Source organism: Neurospora crassa, linkage group III (assembly GCF_000182925.2).
Source record: "Neurospora crassa OR74A linkage group III, whole genome shotgun sequence".
NCBI classification, from domain to species: domain Eukaryota; kingdom Fungi; phylum Ascomycota; class Sordariomycetes; order Sordariales; family Sordariaceae; genus Neurospora; species Neurospora crassa.
In genome coordinates, this window is record NC_026503.1 from 2,110,002 (window position 1) to 2,125,568 (window position 15,567).

At 52.5% G+C, this 15,567-nt stretch overlaps 3 protein-coding genes across 3 annotated transcripts; all 3 read right to left on the reverse strand.

Annotated features, from left to right (window-relative positions):
- Positions 1 to 130: 130 nt before the first annotated feature.
- Positions 131 to 4,751, reverse strand: NCU06263 (hypothetical protein; the record flags this gene model as incomplete). The annotated part of the gene is made up of 2 exons (XM_957774.1): positions 131 to 4,487; positions 4,693 to 4,751. The coding sequence occupies 2 exons, from the start codon at positions 4,749 to 4,751 to the stop codon at positions 131 to 133; spliced, it is 4,416 nt and encodes a 1,471-aa protein (XP_962867.1).
- Positions 4,752 to 6,848: 2,097 nt separating this feature from the next.
- Positions 6,849 to 10,497, reverse strand: mus-53 (mutagen sensitive-53). The gene is made up of 2 exons (XM_957775.2): positions 10,162 to 10,497; positions 6,849 to 10,100 (listed from the first exon to the last, which is right to left on the reverse strand). The coding sequence occupies exons 1-2, from the start codon at positions 10,263 to 10,265 to the stop codon at positions 7,052 to 7,054; spliced, it is 3,153 nt and encodes a 1,050-aa protein (XP_962868.2). The 5' UTR covers positions 10,266 to 10,497; the 3' UTR covers positions 6,849 to 7,051.
- Positions 10,498 to 10,720: 223 nt separating this feature from the next.
- Positions 10,721 to 14,139, reverse strand: NCU06265 (hypothetical protein). Its single transcript, XM_957776.3, has 4 exons — positions 13,786 to 14,139; positions 13,386 to 13,713; positions 12,820 to 13,322; positions 10,721 to 12,761 (listed from the first exon to the last, which is right to left on the reverse strand). The coding sequence occupies exons 1-4, from the start codon at positions 13,912 to 13,914 to the stop codon at positions 11,058 to 11,060; spliced, it is 2,664 nt and encodes an 887-aa protein (XP_962869.1). The 5' UTR covers positions 13,915 to 14,139; the 3' UTR covers positions 10,721 to 11,057.
- Positions 14,140 to 15,567: the final 1,428 nt, after the last annotated feature.

The window sequence follows — 15,567 nt, forward strand, 5'->3', positions numbered from 1 at the left end:
TCGAATGGCAATATCAGGATACCAAAACAAGCAAATAATCTATTGGCAAACAAATTCGTACCTCCTTCTCTTTCTCTCATCTCATCACTCCTCGAACAACTCTTTGCCTCTCTCTCTTTTCAAGCCTTTCTCAAGAGCGCTTCCTCTTCTTGGTCACATTCGAGCCTTCTCCCCCTTTACCTCCTCTCTTACCTGTCCTCTGCCTCTTCCTCGCCGGAGAAGGGTCTTCCTCTTCCCGAGCCTGAGGCAGAGGTCGAGGTTGGGATTGAGATTGAGGTCGAGACTCAACCGGATTCGAGAGGAGATCTTCAATGTCAATGCGAGCCCTCTTCCTGGTCGGAGTCGCATTGGCATTGCTGCCAGTCTTACTACTCTCCCCAGCCGTCTGGTTGGCCTTCCTAGCCTCCCTCGCACTCGCACTCGCCCTCCGAAGCACTCTACTCCCATACTCAACGCTATCCTCGTCCGCGTCCGCGACCCCTTCCCGCCCACCATCGACTTCCGTCCCATCCCTATCCATTCCCTGTCCAGCTCTCGACGTTTGAGCATATCCGGGCAGATGGACCGGAGTTGTCGTTTCGACAACCCCATCGGCTATGCCATTGCTCGTGTCTGTGGGCTGGGCTGGGGTGGGTTCGGGGCGGTCAGGGATAGGCCTTGGGGCGGTTGATGCTATCAAGGCGGCGAGGACGGTGGGAGACGGAGGCTCGAGCAAGCTGGCTCCTTTGGCTTTGGCCTTGCCTTTGCCTTTGTTCATGGGGGGAGGCGCGGTGCTGGGGATGGCAAAGGCAGAGGAAGAGGAAGAGGCTGCGGCGGAGGAAGAGGCTTGACCAAACAAAGCCCGCAGGTCGCGCGTGGACGTTGGCCTGGGCCTGGGTGCAGGTGCGGGTGCGGGCGCGGGCGCGGGTGCGGGCGCGGGTTTGACGACCTCCTTCCCCTTGCCCTTTTCTTTGCGGCTGGGTCTGGGTAGAGAATCCTTCCCGGTGCCGGCCCCAGTACCGGCCCCAGTCGTCTGTTGCCGCTGGTTTTCCTTGTTCCTCTCAGCGGCGCCAGCGACCCGATTACCGCCGCTTGCATCCTGTGGAGGAGTGGAGGCGTGGACCCCGGTCTGGAATGTCCGCTGGAGTCGAGATACTGTGAGAGGGCCAGGAAGTTCGACTCGCTCCTCATTACCCTCTACCTCATCCTCCTCACCTCCGTGTCCACGTCCACGTCCACTGCTACGTCCGCGGCTACTACCTCCCCCCTGCTCTCCCAGAATAGGCGAAGATGATTCTCCTTGCTCCTCGTTCCCCTGCTCATGCGATGAAGAGAGTAACCTCTCCAAACCAAGATCCCCAGGCTCCGACCCACCATTGCCACAGTTACCGCCATCGTCACCACCATGGTCATCACAAATCTCTTCCTCCTCGTCCTCCTCCTTCTCCTCCTCCACAGTCCTATCTTCAGCAACAACTTGATCAACCAGAGGACGGTTAGAGTTAGAATTGACCGTGATGCTATCCAGTATTTCCTCCTCAATCTCTCTGATCTCACCGGAGGCAACAGGGTGGCGGGGGCGGGTGGAACGGGAGCTTGGGGAGAGGATGCCCTCGTGTTCCAGAATCGTTGCGGTGAATCGGTCGAAGATGTCAGGGTCGGCGGCGGTAGCTGGGGGTATGGGATCAACAACCTGGTTTTGGGTTTGGGCATCGGCTTGGGCTTGGACTTGTGATTGCCCGGCTTGAGGCCTAGCCTTTTGCTCGGGGCGAGGTTGAGGTTGAAGTTGAGGTTGTGGTCGGGGTTGGGGAGGGATTTCAGGGTCTTTTTGCCCTTGTTCAGGTTGTTGAGGTTGTTGCCCTTGTTGTGTGGAAGCTGGCGAGGCAGCTACCGGAGACTTCCCATTTTTTGAGCGAGTTGATCGCCTGGGCTGGGGTTGCCCACGTTGTTCCGGAAGGGGTTCTGTCTGTTGTCTATTAGGCGGGCTGCTTCTCGGGGCAAACCTGCCGTTGGTGTACGTTGTCGCCGGCCGGTCGGCATTCGCAGCAGGGGTATCGGACCTAGCCCTTGTAGCCATGGCCCCCCTGGCGTTCGCGGCGGTTCGGTTTCGAGTGGAACGGGAGGTGCTGCCGTTGATGTTGAGGTTGTTGTTAGAGCTGTTGCGCTCAGGGGAAAGGGGTGGGCCGCTCGCTGTGGCGGCAGGATCATGGTTTTGATCCAGCTCATTGTCGAGCTGGTCACCAATATGAGCATGTGTGTCCTCGTCGTTGTGCCGGGACACATCATGGGTAGAGGGTTGCCCTTGGGGCTGCCCTTGGAGGACTTGGTCTGACTGGTTGTCAGAATTACTGTTGGTTTTGGGCTGGGGGGTGGTGGAAGCAATTCGTGCTTTCTTCGTTGCTGTGGAAGAAGCAGGGGCAGTCGCTTTCCTTTTGCGCGACACAGAGGGGGCATTGTAGGGAAGTTGCTTCAACTCATCATCAGCTGATGTTTGGGCAAGAGCGGCACGTTCGGCACGGGTTCGCGGCCTTTTGCTGGGCTGAGCAGAATCAGCTTCTGTGTCCTTCCGTTTCCGCTTGTTCCTAGATGCCTTTGCTTTAGCCGACTTAGAAGAACTGTCGGGCCTGACTACAGAGCCTTGCGCAACTGAAGCCTCTGCTGTCTTCTCTTCAGGTCGGGTACGCTCTTCTTCACGCTGCCTCAACGCCGCTTGTCGGTTGGCCGCCTCAGGGCCTAGTGCGTCAACATCTACATGAACAGCGTTGTGTCCGGGATCGAGGAATAGGGGGAGGTCTTCAACTTTATCTCTTGAAGCAGCTCGCTGATTTTTGCGGCTGATGGAAACATGGAGAGTCCTCTCAGAAGATGCAGCGCCGCTTGGTGAGGTCAAGGATGCCTCGACCACAAGTCTTCCGGCCAAGTGAGAGCCAAGGTGCCACAGGTCGTAGCAATCCCCAATCGGGATGAGAACATTGGTGTTAGGGTTTGAGTCGCTGTTGTCTGTCGCGTTTCTGGCTGAACCAGCACTTGCTCCAGCTTCGCCGACGTTGCCATCCTTGTTTTTGTCTGCCGCAACCTCCTGAGTATAGTTGGGGTTGCAGACAAGCTTCATCTCCGTGCCCGTATATCTGTTATACACGCTCGCCGTATGCTTTGTATCATGTCCGACCAAGAGATATGCGACTTCCTCCCACTCAGCGTCGTGTACGGGCCCAACCCTCTGCTGAAGAGCAATCACTGCGCCCTGCTCGAAGAACTGGGCTACCGTCAGCTTCTTCACATGGGCCAATGCTGCGCCGTGACAGTTGCACGATGAAAGCCAAGTGACATCGATCTCGGTTGTATACTTGATTCGTTCTTCCGGGATATCGCAGTCGGCAAAGACTGCTTCCCTTGCTTTGTTGCTCTGGAGAGTTCCTCCGGCTACCACCACGCCGAATTTCTTGTCTCTGCTATAACCCTTCAACTTCTTGAGCTGCTCTTTGGCCATTGCGAATGGTCTCTCAAGCGCCGTGTCGAAGCAGCGCTTAATTTCCTCGTGTGGTAGACTGACAGTGGTGAGGGTAGCATGTTCATCGAAGCAAACAAGGGGGAGAAGACTACCCGCCGTGATTTGATCCAGAAAGCCAATTTTCTTCGTGTTGAAATCACCAAGTAGTTTGAACTTCTTCCTTTCATCGGTATCTGCCACTTCAGTCTCCGCAAGCTTTTCGCTAATCAACTGGCCAACTTGGTGAGACCACATCTCGCTCCCACCGGCGCAGCCGCCAGAGTCCAGCTCCAGAAAGGTCATACTAGAGTTGCCAGAGCCGCCAGTGCTCTTGGTTCTCTTCAGTTCCATGGTGGCAAAAGACATGGAGTGGCCTCCAAAGTCGAGGAAGAGGACAACATCCCAGTCTTCGAGCTCCCTTTCCTCGTGAAGAATAATATATCGCGCTAATGCATCAGCCTCACCGCAGAAGTGGATGTCCTTCTTAATCTTCTGGCCCTCTTCGTTGCGATAGGCGAAAGTCTCCGTGATAATAGACTCGTAAACATTTTCGAAACGTGCGTCCCACTGGCTGGGAACGGTCAGGATGATTTCGTCGAAAAACATATGTTTTCTCTTGGTGTACTCGTCCACGCGCTCTTTCAAGCGTCCAAACAGCATGGCTAAGATGGTTCGGCAGTCTTCACGGAGCTGTATATCCTCCTTAAGGGCCATAAGGTCTGCTGAGAGAGGATAATCGGCCATGACGGACTCATCAACGTTGGCGAGGATGTACATCAGGTACTTGGCGGATACATGGCCAGGCTCGGAGGCGGCGTCGGCCCCGATCTTAGCAAAGGGATCGTTGGGGTCGAGGGGGCAGCAAGAGACAGGAAAGTCACCCCTACACGTGACAGTTGCGCCTGCGTCTTTATTGGCTTGTACATCTCTGTTTTGAACTGGATGGAAAGTGTAAGGCGCTTCGCACTCGACAAAAGCGGCACGGAGCGCGGTGCTGCCAAGGTCAATGGCGAGAATACTACGAGGTGATGAGTTAGCGAGATGCCAGGTAGGTCAGGACATCCCATGATGAAAGAGCGGGGTCAAAGGGAAAGAAGCGCGTGGCTGCCAGTGTTTTAAGAAGTGGATAATTGTGGTTTGGATGCTAGACATCAATACCACGTCGCCAAGGGACGGTTGTCTGCCACGGATGTGAAAGGAAACACGTGTTAAGTATGGCTTACCATTTCCTGAGGGCGGTCTTGTCCATGGTGGCGGATTTATTGGACGCAGTCTGATCCATGGTGTCGTTGAGAGAAAGGTGACGTGCTGTGTTGGTGCGTTACGTGAAGGTTGTAGTAGCAGATAGTTGCTTTGAGCTTCTCTTCGTGAAGAGAACTGGATGCCAAAGACGATGGAAGTGCAATATGGGTTGATCCAAGTTTGGGAAGATAGAAAGCGATTGTTGCGAGTGAGTTGCTGGTGATGGTTGGGGGGAGCTTGTAAAAGGCCGAAGGCCGAGGGGAAAATCTGTGAGAGGCACGAACTTATTGTCGATTCTCCAGAATAAGAAAACACCAAAAAGGGGGCGGGGTGGTTGGTTTCAGTGAAGGTGTTGGTATTGTGCGGACTAAGGGACAGTCGATTGAATAAGGTTTACAATAAGTTAGGCTTGGCAGCAAGGAGGGTCTGCGCAAAGAGGTAGAGTGGAAGGTACCTCGCGTGGGGCGGTAAGGAGAGGTTAAAATACTGGGCCGGTGGTATGATGTTGAACATGAAGTGAGAGATGACCTGGGTGGTTTGTTTACATGTAGACTGAAAACACTGTCGCCTGGCCTCCGGCCTGGTTCTTGCTAGCCAGGACACCATGGACGCCAGCAGAATCTTGGTCTTGACTAGTGACAGTTAGAATCTATATACAATTTGGAGTGATGAATCAGGACTACCTGGACGTGATCCCCAACATGGGGAATCTTTCACTACGTATAACATTATTGTGGTATTGGATTTCGGCATGGCATCACAGTACGACATCTTCCTTCGGACCCGCAGCAGCTTTGACTAGAGCTGCCGGTATCAGTATCACCTACAAAGTCAACTTCTCTGCCACCGAGGCACATCTAATGTTCATATGCCCTTATTATTTCAGGAAATTGGTGCAAGAAGTGGCAGCGATGGAGGATTCCTCGTGAACCGGTTCCCCCCAAAGCAATTACGTGCCCACCCTCTTTTCCTTATATCACCAACGCAAACAACCCTCAACGAACTTGATTCAGTTCTCTCCTATTCTCTTTGACATGCCAATTCTGCCTATGTCTGGTATCTTTGAAAGTTTCGCGTAAAATATTTCCAAAATTCAGAGTGTCTGTCCGATGTCAAAACGTAATCAGATGCCAAGCTTTGGGCCCCTTGACCCAAGACTGGTATTGACCTTTCCAGGGATTGACTTGGGGGAAACTGGGTATGAAGCTTCCAGAAATGCCAGTAAAAATCTTTTTGATTAAAGAATTTCATGTAGCAGTTGATAATGGGTTACGTGTGGAATTTCGAGTGTGTTCCAAAAACTCGTCACTCGTCTTGGGAACACTATCCCAACCAGCAAGAACAACACTGGAACTTGTACACACCCACTCCTGACCGACCATTATTCGCATGTAGCTTGAAAATGAGTCTTGTCTGCGATTCCAAAGCCTCACCACCCCAAATACACTCGGTAATAGTGTCGACATGCTTCAGCCAATTACCTTGTAGCTATCTCGGAAGGGTTCTTGGTCGTATCATACTCAATCGCGAGATACGTTTCTGAGCCACTTTTCCAAAATCTTCTGTTGAGCATTGCTCAAGAGACGTGATATCCAGCCGGATGTTGCCAGTCCTTCTCCTTCCCTCCAACAGTCCATATACAGCAGTCCATCAAAAGTTCGGATGGATGTTGTCAGCTATAACTTCCACTTCTACTTCCACAAGCAGCTTCACATGGGATGGGACATTCACAAAAATTAATGCAAAAACCAGTCACCGAACCACGGTTAGAAAAGCACAACTACAACGTAATAAAAAAAAACTCAACATACCAAGACAAGCGAGAGTCAAGCAAAGGTGGTCAAGAGCAGGGATGTTGAATTTGACCAAATGGCAGATTAACAGCCCTACGGGCCTAAGAAAAGGGATATAACAACAGAAACTCAACTGTCACAAGAGGAGGTGGGTCAGAAGGAGAAGGAATAGACCACTAGATAGCGCAAAATTAAACAGAAAGGGGTACCTTTGTTCAACATGGACAGTTAATTTCCACATTTAGCAAAGTGAAATCAAAACGTCTCTTGAGCAGGAGGAAAAAGCAGAGAGCAAATCGGCCCCATGGCAACCTTCAAGACAGTCGCCTTGAGCGTGGTGACTTGCAAAGGGTGAACAAACAAGGTTGGTTTCCATGGTAAACTATCACCCTATATCAACCAAACCTGTTGGCACACACCCTTTTGTGCCAATCCAAGCTTATGAAGGCAGTAACCTGGCCATAAGTCATCCATTACCCCGTCAACCCCAAGATCACATCAGAAGAACCTCAGATACAACCTACACAGCAGACAGTAGATGTCGAGTTCACCCAGCCACATACTCTTCCTCATCAACCACCGTCCCCTCCTTCCACGAGTCCTCCACCCATTCCCCCTTGACGATCCTCGGCATCGGACTTCCCATCTCTCTCAAGCTAATTTTATACCTTAATTCCGCCGCAATTTCTCTCTCCTCCTTCTTTGAACTCTCCCCCAAAGGAGCAGTCACGACAACGACATGCGTCGCCGTCTCCAGCTCGTCAACTACCTTCCCGTTCCCAAATCGTATATAGTTCTTGAGTCGTAAGGCTTTACTTTCCGCTGCCCCGTCTCCGTTACCAGCACTGGGTAGAGCAAAGAAAACTCGACACCTCCGGAACATGAACGACCGTAGATCGTCCAACGAAGTCCCCTGCTCTTCCAAGTGATCTAGGAAATGATTCATGTCAAACCCATCGCCTCCTCCTCTTCCTCTGCCAGAGTCCGAATCCCAGTCGGAATCGGACACATAATCATCAGACTCCATACCCTCCATGATCGCCTTCAACTCGTTTATGTCTGCCAAGTCCCCGGCGTAGCTATCGCCGAATTTATCCACTGCTTGTTCGGCTTCTTCTGACGTCTCTTCGCTGCCAGAGTGGAAGAGGTGGGTGGGCTCAAAGGGGAGGAGATAGCCCTTCTTGTTTTCTTTTTGTTTCGTGAACGGCATTGGCTGCACAAGACAGTCAAAAATCCATTTAGGCCGGATGATATCCATCTCCGGGTTCGCCTTTCTCAGACTAGCCACTTTGATCACGTTCTTATCTGCTATGGGGATGATGATCTTCCCCTGACCGGAGTGGTCCATAACCTGCTGGTGAATACGACCACCGTGATCTTTGATGAGTTTCTCCAAAGCCGGTTTAGTCATTTTGTTTGGTTTCAGAGAATCCGAAAGGACGCAAAAATCCAAGCCTTCAAACAACCGTTTGCTCGCTTCTCTTGTCTCTTTCGGAGCGATGACGGGTGTAGCAGCAGAAGAAGACGAAGGATCAGACATCCCCGCAATAACTAGGTCCTTCCTCGCTCGCTTGGTCGCCGGTTTCCGCTTGCGGTTCTCCATCTCCATCTTCTTCCTTTCCTGTTCCTGGTCCTTGATTTTGGATCGTAACACTTCAAACTCGTCCATGTCCAGCGCCGAGTCCCACGCGCGATCCAGCCGCAGTTTGCGGAAGCGCGGAAACCGCAGCGTCCAACCCATGGCGAACTGGTCCGATTGTGTGATGCTGGCGGCCTTGACCGAGATGACGACCGAGTCGCTGGGTCGGATCCACACGTCCGGCTTCTCGTACTGTAACTTTTCCCCGCCGCCGAGCTCGATGTACTCCGTTGGTGGGCTGGAAGGGTCCCAGTCCTGCCATTTGCCTTCGGTGTGGTGCCGGATTTCGGCGTAGTCCTCCGCTTTGAAGCCGCCGCCTACTTTGACGAAGGAGAGGCACTTCTCGGCGCTGGCGTTGCCGCTTTTGATGAAGTTCTGGGATACGCGCACACCGCAGAGGAAGGAGGAGAGCGTGCCGCCGCGCCGGCCGGAGCCAAAGTACCCGCCCACCACAACGCAGTCGAGTGATTCGCCAAAGTCGGACATGTACTCCGGTTTAACCTTGATCCAGTCGTTGTTACGGCTGTTGAGTGAATAGCGAGAGCGCGGGTTCTTGAGAACAAGACCCTCCGATGCTTCGGCCACGACTCGTCGCAAGAGTGGCTCAATAGCGTCTGGGGAGGTGGCTCGCTCGAAGGGAAGAATTTCCAAGCGGCGGTGGACACCGACGACGGCACGCTCGAGAGCTCTCCGCCGGTCGTTGAGGGTGTATTCGGTAAGGGGCTTGTCGTTTAGCAGCAGGATGTCAAAGACACGGTAGAGCGGGCGAGGACCAGCCTTGGATGGGTTCTTTTGTTGCTCCAACGCGGCCGTCTTGAGCGTTCCAAAGGGTACCATTTTGTCGATATCGATATCCCAAGTAATCATCTCTCCGTCGAGAATCAAATTTCGCACGCCGTCGTCAAAGGCCTTGTGCAGATGCCGTGTCAGAGCGGACTGCTCATCTCCCAAGCTCTCACCATAGAGATAAGTATAATCCTTCGCCTTTCTCGACCAAAAGGCAAACCGAAATCCTCCGGGCACGGTATCATCCTCTATCATATGCATCTGCATCCTCTCGCCATCCAACTTCTCCTCGATCCAGAACTCCGGATTCTCCTCCGTCACCCCCAAATTTTTCACCAACTTCTCCCACGTCGTCGTCATCTGAAACTGCGCCAGCTGCGGCTGAAAGCACTGCATCAGCTTAATCCCCGTCTCCTGCTGTTCCAGCCGAAACTCTGGATCAAACAGCTCCCAACACACTCTCCGCAAGCTCGACGAAACGCTGAACAGCGCCTCGGCATCCGGATGCCACAGGTTCAGAAACGTCCTTTCCGTGGCGCCCACCCTCATATCCTTCAATATGATCCTCACCAACCACATCATCTCCTCCGCATTCATCTGCCGATAAAACTCCTCAAAGATCGGTAACTGCTCGGCCTCCCCGCTTGCCGCCGCCAAGCGATCCAACAGGACATTGACATCCGCAATCGTCAAGTCCCCCGGCTGAGCACGCATCGCGCGCTTGCTGACCACTTCCAAACAGCGGCCCGCAAAGTCCCCTACAGACCGGCTCACCCCACTCTGGCCCCCCGGCAGCTTCCAGTGCATGAGGTTATACCCATCCTCCGAGTTCCGATCAATCTTCATGACTTTGACCAGCAGCTTGCCGATGGTGTTCTCCTTCAACCCATACACGCCGCGGTCGCGGTCCTTGTCGGGGAGGATGAGGCGCATGGCCGGGTAAAAGTCGTTGCCAACTTCGGACCGCCAGCGCGACATGAAGCGCTCGATGATGTGCCGGCGCTGTTCATGGTAGGAGACCTTGGAGAAGTGGCCGCCTCGTCCTGGTTTGGGGCCGCGCACCGTACCCCCAGAGGTTGAGGGTTTGCAGTCAATGAGAGGGTTGAAGAGGGTTCGAAAGAGGTCAGAGAATGGGAAGGTTTTGGAGTGGTTTCGTGGTCTGTTAGGGAAGCTGTATTCTTGGATGAGTGGACTGGACAGATCTTGGGATTTGCTTGGGGATATGAACTCACTGCTCATCAAGTTCTTCTAGGCTTAGAGTACCTGCCCCGTACTGATGTTGGTCCTCTTCCAATGCCTCCTCATCTGGCGATCTGGATCGCCTGTTGGTATTCATTGTGAAGGCGTCACTAGGATGTAATGACCTCGCACACTCGCTACCTATATGGCTGTATTTTCAAGGCGATTCAAGACATGTCCGGGTGTATCGAATCATCCACCATGAATTGATGAACGTTGAAAACAGTTCAAATGCCAAAAAAAATGTGGCAGAAAAGAAAAGTCCTAAAATTCAATGAACCAGAACAGTCTTGAAGGGCACAGCCGAATCCAGTATGTCGGTTCTTTTTCTCGTCCAGTTCATTGTTCAGGACGCGGTTGTTGCCTGGAGCAGAGTTCACTATAAATGACGTGCTGCTGGTTACAGGGGCGGCCAGGCTACAGCATCGCCCTTACCTAACTAACACTTGGCACTATGATAAACCCTTACATAACCCTAACCCAACTGTTGACTCTCTTGCACTAACACTTACACGAGCACAACGACCGACCATCACAAAGAACACCAGGAGATTTTTTCATAACAAGTGGAATTAATCGACTATCTTCCATTTCCTGAAGCTTCGTAGGGAGCGAGGGGTTAATAAACCGGTGCCAAAGTATTACAAAGGAAAAATTAGGTGCTCAGTAAAGCCAGTCGAACCGTGCTACGCAGTCTCTGGGTATCCCTTCGTTTTCCCTCCGCCTTGGATACTATTTTGACTTGCTTCCTCCGACAATTAAATTGCAATGGGTATAAACCATGTACCTTTCAGAATTCCTCCCAACCATATTCAGCAGCATTCAATCATTAATCTTGCAAAGCCAGTTTTCCAGGTTCATTCCAAGGAAACGTCATCTCGTCATGTCTTCAAAGACCAACAGTAACGCGGCCGTTAGGGGCGCTGCCGACATTCTTCGTTCCAAAGCCGCTTACAGCAGGGTCACCAGGAAGGTAGTTGGCACCGGGAAGGTTCAGGCCATCGTTGCCAACGTTCAAGCTACCGTTGCCGACGTTCATGCCAGGACCGCCATGGAGCGCGTGGCCGTTGCCAGTGCCGTGGGCTGCACCATTGGTGCCAGTGCCAGTGGTAGAGTGCGGCTTGCGGACAACACGTGGGGCGGGGGGAATGTCGTGGCTCTTTCCAGCAGAACCAATTGAGAACACGGGGCTCTCCCACTTTTCGCCTTTGCGAGCGAGCTCCTTGTACTCCGTGGCCTTGGAGCTGATTCCGCCAGGAAGGCTGATGTGGGGGAAGATGCTGTCCTCTTTAGTGACAGCATAGTTGATCTTCTTGTCAGCAACAGCGCCCTCGGCCTTCTGCTTGCCCTGGAGGACCTTCTTCTGTGCCGCGGTGACATAGCGTTTGTAGATGTTGGGAGTCTTCTCGGGATCTTCGCGAGCCTCTTCAAGAGCCCTATCAGCCTCCTGCTTGATCTCGTACAGGATGCTGTCAAGTCTGGTAGCCTGATCACGAATGGCCTTCTCGAGAGCCTTCTGAAGACCGGGGCGGAGAACCTTGAGCATGATGGGCTTGAAGAGGTTGAAAAGCAATTTGTGGTTGGACTTGATCAACTTGATGCGGAATTGCTTGACATCAACATCCACCTTGTCAATCTTGAAAAAGTTCTGCCTGTCCTTAGCATCGGCCGAAGACATCTTCATGCGGAAGGTGAAGCCGTCACCCTCCAGCAAAATGTTGGCAATACCAGTGTCGCTGAGCGATGGGAAGCCCTGCTTCCGCTTGATATAGTAGCTCACATCGCGCAGATCCATTTGGATACCGGCAACTTTGACGTCAACGGACATATTCTTCTTGTTGGCGATCTTCTTGCGACCAAAGCGCAGGTAGTTTTCACTAGCAACTTCGAGGACATTGGGCATGAAGTTGTCGCTCTCAAGGACAAGGTTCTCAATCACAGCGTCGATCTGGTGATCCGAATACTCGATACGGGGAACCGGAATGTAAGCGACATTCTCGAACATGGCGGGGATGACCACGTCGGTCAGATCCTTGACGAGATGGGGCTTGAAGGTAGGCTTGCCATTCTCATCGTTGCCAAGATCAGTGAACAACTTGTTCAGGGACGCCGCAAAGCTCTTGTTTTGGGGATCATGGTCGAACTGATCGGCCAAGAACTTGAGTTCATCGATAACGCGATCGGTGTGGGCACGATACTTGTTGCGGAGAAGGTAGTTGCCTTGGTCGTAAAGGCGGTTCCACTCCTCGTTGGAAGCATCATCGAGGATGTAACCCTCCTCCTGGAGGCAGCGGCGAATGAAGCTGTTCATGGCCTTGAACCAGTTCTTCAACTCTGGATCTTTGTCGGCATCCTCATAGATGGTCTTGATGGAAGCCCACAGATCATCGGTGGAAGTGCCATTGGCGAAGCGCTCGATAAGGGTCTTCAGATCACCCTCGGCCTGGGCCAAAGCGTTACGCGTATCCTTCACAGTACTAGTGCCTCCCTGAGCAAGTCTGTTGGCGTGGCTACCGTACTCCTCGGCGATGTTGAGCAAAGTGGTGATCGCACGGTGGTAATCGGGGTGCTGCTGGATTTCAACGATCATTTTCTTTATAATATGTTAGCAATTTGTCAGTTGGAATCGACACTTCTCGTCACAAACATACCTTCAAGCGCCAGATCGTCTGTTCGCGACGCTCTTGGGGAACCTTCTTCTTGAAGTATTCCCTTGTACGGGCCTTGTACTCCTCCTTCTTCTTCTTGGCCTTCTCCTTGGTCTCATCATCAAGGTTCTGGTCAAGCTTGCGCTGAGCCGTGTTGGCAGCAGAAGAGAGACCCTTCTCAGTGTCAATACCGGAAGAGGCGCCAGTGCGGCCATCATGAGCAGCGGTGTTTGCCAAATCTCTGGGGTCGGCCGATCCATCAGGGTGAGCAGCAGAGGTGGCCTCGCCCAAGACATGCTTGGCGTCCTCCTTGGGGTTTCCCTTGTAAATGTTGCTGAACTTGCTCTTCGCCTGATCACGGGAAAAATCAGGCTTCTCGTGCCAAGTATTATCAGGAGCGGGCGCATCAAGCTGCTGAAGGTCCTCCTGGGAAGGCCTCACGCGAGCGGCGGCATTGGTAGCAGCATCGCCAGCGATATCACGGAGCAAGACGGTGGCATCCTTGACTGGTTTTTGTTAGCATTTTTATCGCTCAAATCTCTACAACCAAGCTGGAAAATTCAACTTACGCAGTTTGCGGAACTGGCCGTTGGTGATGATGAGAGTGCCCAAAGTGCGCAATCCCTCGAGAGCCTGGTTGCCATGCTGCTGGGCCTGTTCCTTATCCACAGGGGCACCAGGGAGGCTGACAGCCTTGGGGTTGAACTGCTGTGTCTGCCAAATGAAATCCTGGAGGAGGTTTCCCTCATTCTTGGAGAGCAGGAGATTCTTGGCCTCTTTCACAACCTCCCTGAAATCGGCAACGAGCTGCTGTCCCTCTGGAGAGAGCTTCTTGGATGGGTTTGCGAGCGCCTTGGACTGGAGGAAGCTGTTCAACGCAACATCGATTTGGTCGTTCTACAAGAAAACAGTCAGCATGGCCTACACCCCGACTGCGACTGCTTTGAAGGTGGTTGAAGGTGGGTTTACCGAAGGAACTTTCCCGCACTGGAAAGCGCTGGCGATTCCGTAGAACTGAAGTTTGCGATTGACATCGGCCTCCTTCTGCTTGGAGTCAACCGGTCGGTTGACGTTTGCTTTTCCGTTGACGGTCGCCATCTTCACCGATTAAAGAGCGGGAATCAAAGGGCACGCAAAGGTATTAGGGTGTCTGTGGGTATGTTTGCTGGGTATCACAGGAAACTGAAAAAAAAGAAAAACTGAAAAATGGAAAACCGTGAGGTGAGACGGGTAGGATGCTGGCTGTTCGAATATCGTTCCTCAACTTGGAAAAGCAAACGACGATTAGACGCGGACGAAGGCGGGGGGTAATCGGGTATTGGGTATCGGGTATCGTAATGTTTTAGATTTGGTACTGATATTAATGGACAAGAGGTCCAAGTCGAGGTTGATGTAGGGGAAGGGTTGAAATGTGAGACGGGGCAGGTGGTGGGTATAAGTCGGTTTATAGCAGGAAGGGACCAAAGGCTGTGCGTTTCCGGGAGGGCAGCCTGCTTGCAGTGATGCTTGACGCCAGGTTCTGTTTCGCGAGTGACGTGGGAGCAACCTTCGGCACGGAGGGATGGCATGCGTCATAGGGAAGGCACGCAAGACATCGGGGTTGGACAGCCTTTGAGGAAGCAGAAAGCCCAGACCTGTTTCCGGGGGGTAGGTAAAGGTAAAGCAAGAGGATTGGAAAAGCAGGGGGGGTCTACGTGTGTGAAGGCAGGGATGCAGAAGAGAAATCCAAAAAGAAAAAAAAGAAAAGGAAAAGAGAAAAAAAGGGATCTGAGGGGAGGGAAACGCTGCCATGCCTTCACTTCTACTTCTCCCTTTCCACTTTTGCTCGCCAAATTCGCCCAGTCTCCCAAGTACTTTCTACCTGTTTGGAACACGCATTTACATTTGTTATGTACTTCCCAGAAGGGCTAGTAAACAAGCTAGATGGTTATCCACTCTGCCCATTTCACGGAGTTTACTGCCAGACAAGGATTTGAAGCTCAAGGGACACTCCATGGAAAAGTTGGGACTCGGGTAGTAACCGTGACGATCGGTTGAGATATCGACGGATCTTGACGCCAATTGGGCGGCCAGGGGGGGGATGAGCTCGACTTCATCCAAGCAGAAGTGACAGACCAAGCCAAGCATGGTTGACGAGATGCACTACGATTCAATATGTGCGTCACATCAACCCTTTTTCGAAATCTCTAGTTCTTTTTGAGACAAAGACCTTCCAGGTGAGGGGGCTGGCACACCCCGTGGCTGCACCGAAATGCACACAAACGGAGCACTTGCGCAACGTCGGCAGTGTGAATCAGTCCCTCATGCTAATTAGACGGCAGTTCAGACGGCCTCAAGATGAGATGCCTCCCGTCTTTGTCACTCTCGAGGATATCAGGCCACCCGCTTGTGTTGGTGTTTACTTCTGCGGTAGCCAGCCATTCTGGTGATACAATGCTCGGCTCGGCCTCACTGAACAGGATAGTCAGGGCAACACTTAAGCTGGCTTCCACCCCCCATCCCCAGATCCCATTCATCCTCCACCAACGTCCACACTTTCGCTTTCCTCCAGTAAAAGACGAAACAAACCCGAGTGAGCTACCTGATATCGGCATGGAGTCTCGCACCATGTGGGTGTCAGGATCACCTCTGTCTCATCTGGAGCACTCGGTGGGCCTCCGCACTATGTACTTGTGAAATGTTGAGCATCAATTGGCCTCTTTGATCAAGAAGAACTTGGGCTCACTCGCGTCAAAGCTTCTGTTTCCCCAA

Bases quoted from the DNA above. Each gene is read 5' to 3' on its own strand.
- mus-53 (XM_957775.2), bottom strand. From the start codon at position 10,265: ATGAATACCAACAGGCGATCCAGATCGCCAGATGAGGAGGCATTGGAA. The intron at 10,101-10,161 runs GTGAGTTCATAT...CCAAGAATACAG, and splicing joins CTAGAAGAACTTGATGAGCA to CTTCCCTAACAGACCACGAA.
- NCU06265 (XM_957776.3), bottom strand. From the start codon at position 13,914: ATGGCGACCGTCAACGGAAAAGCAAACGTCAACCGACCGGTTGACTCC. The intron at 13,323-13,385 runs GTAAGTTGAATT...AACAAAAACCAG, and splicing joins CGGCCAGTTCCGCAAACTGC to TCAAGGATGCCACCGTCTTG. The intron at 12,762-12,819 runs GTATGTTTGTGA...CATATTATAAAG, and splicing joins AGACGATCTGGCGCTTGAAG to AAAATGATCGTTGAAATCCA.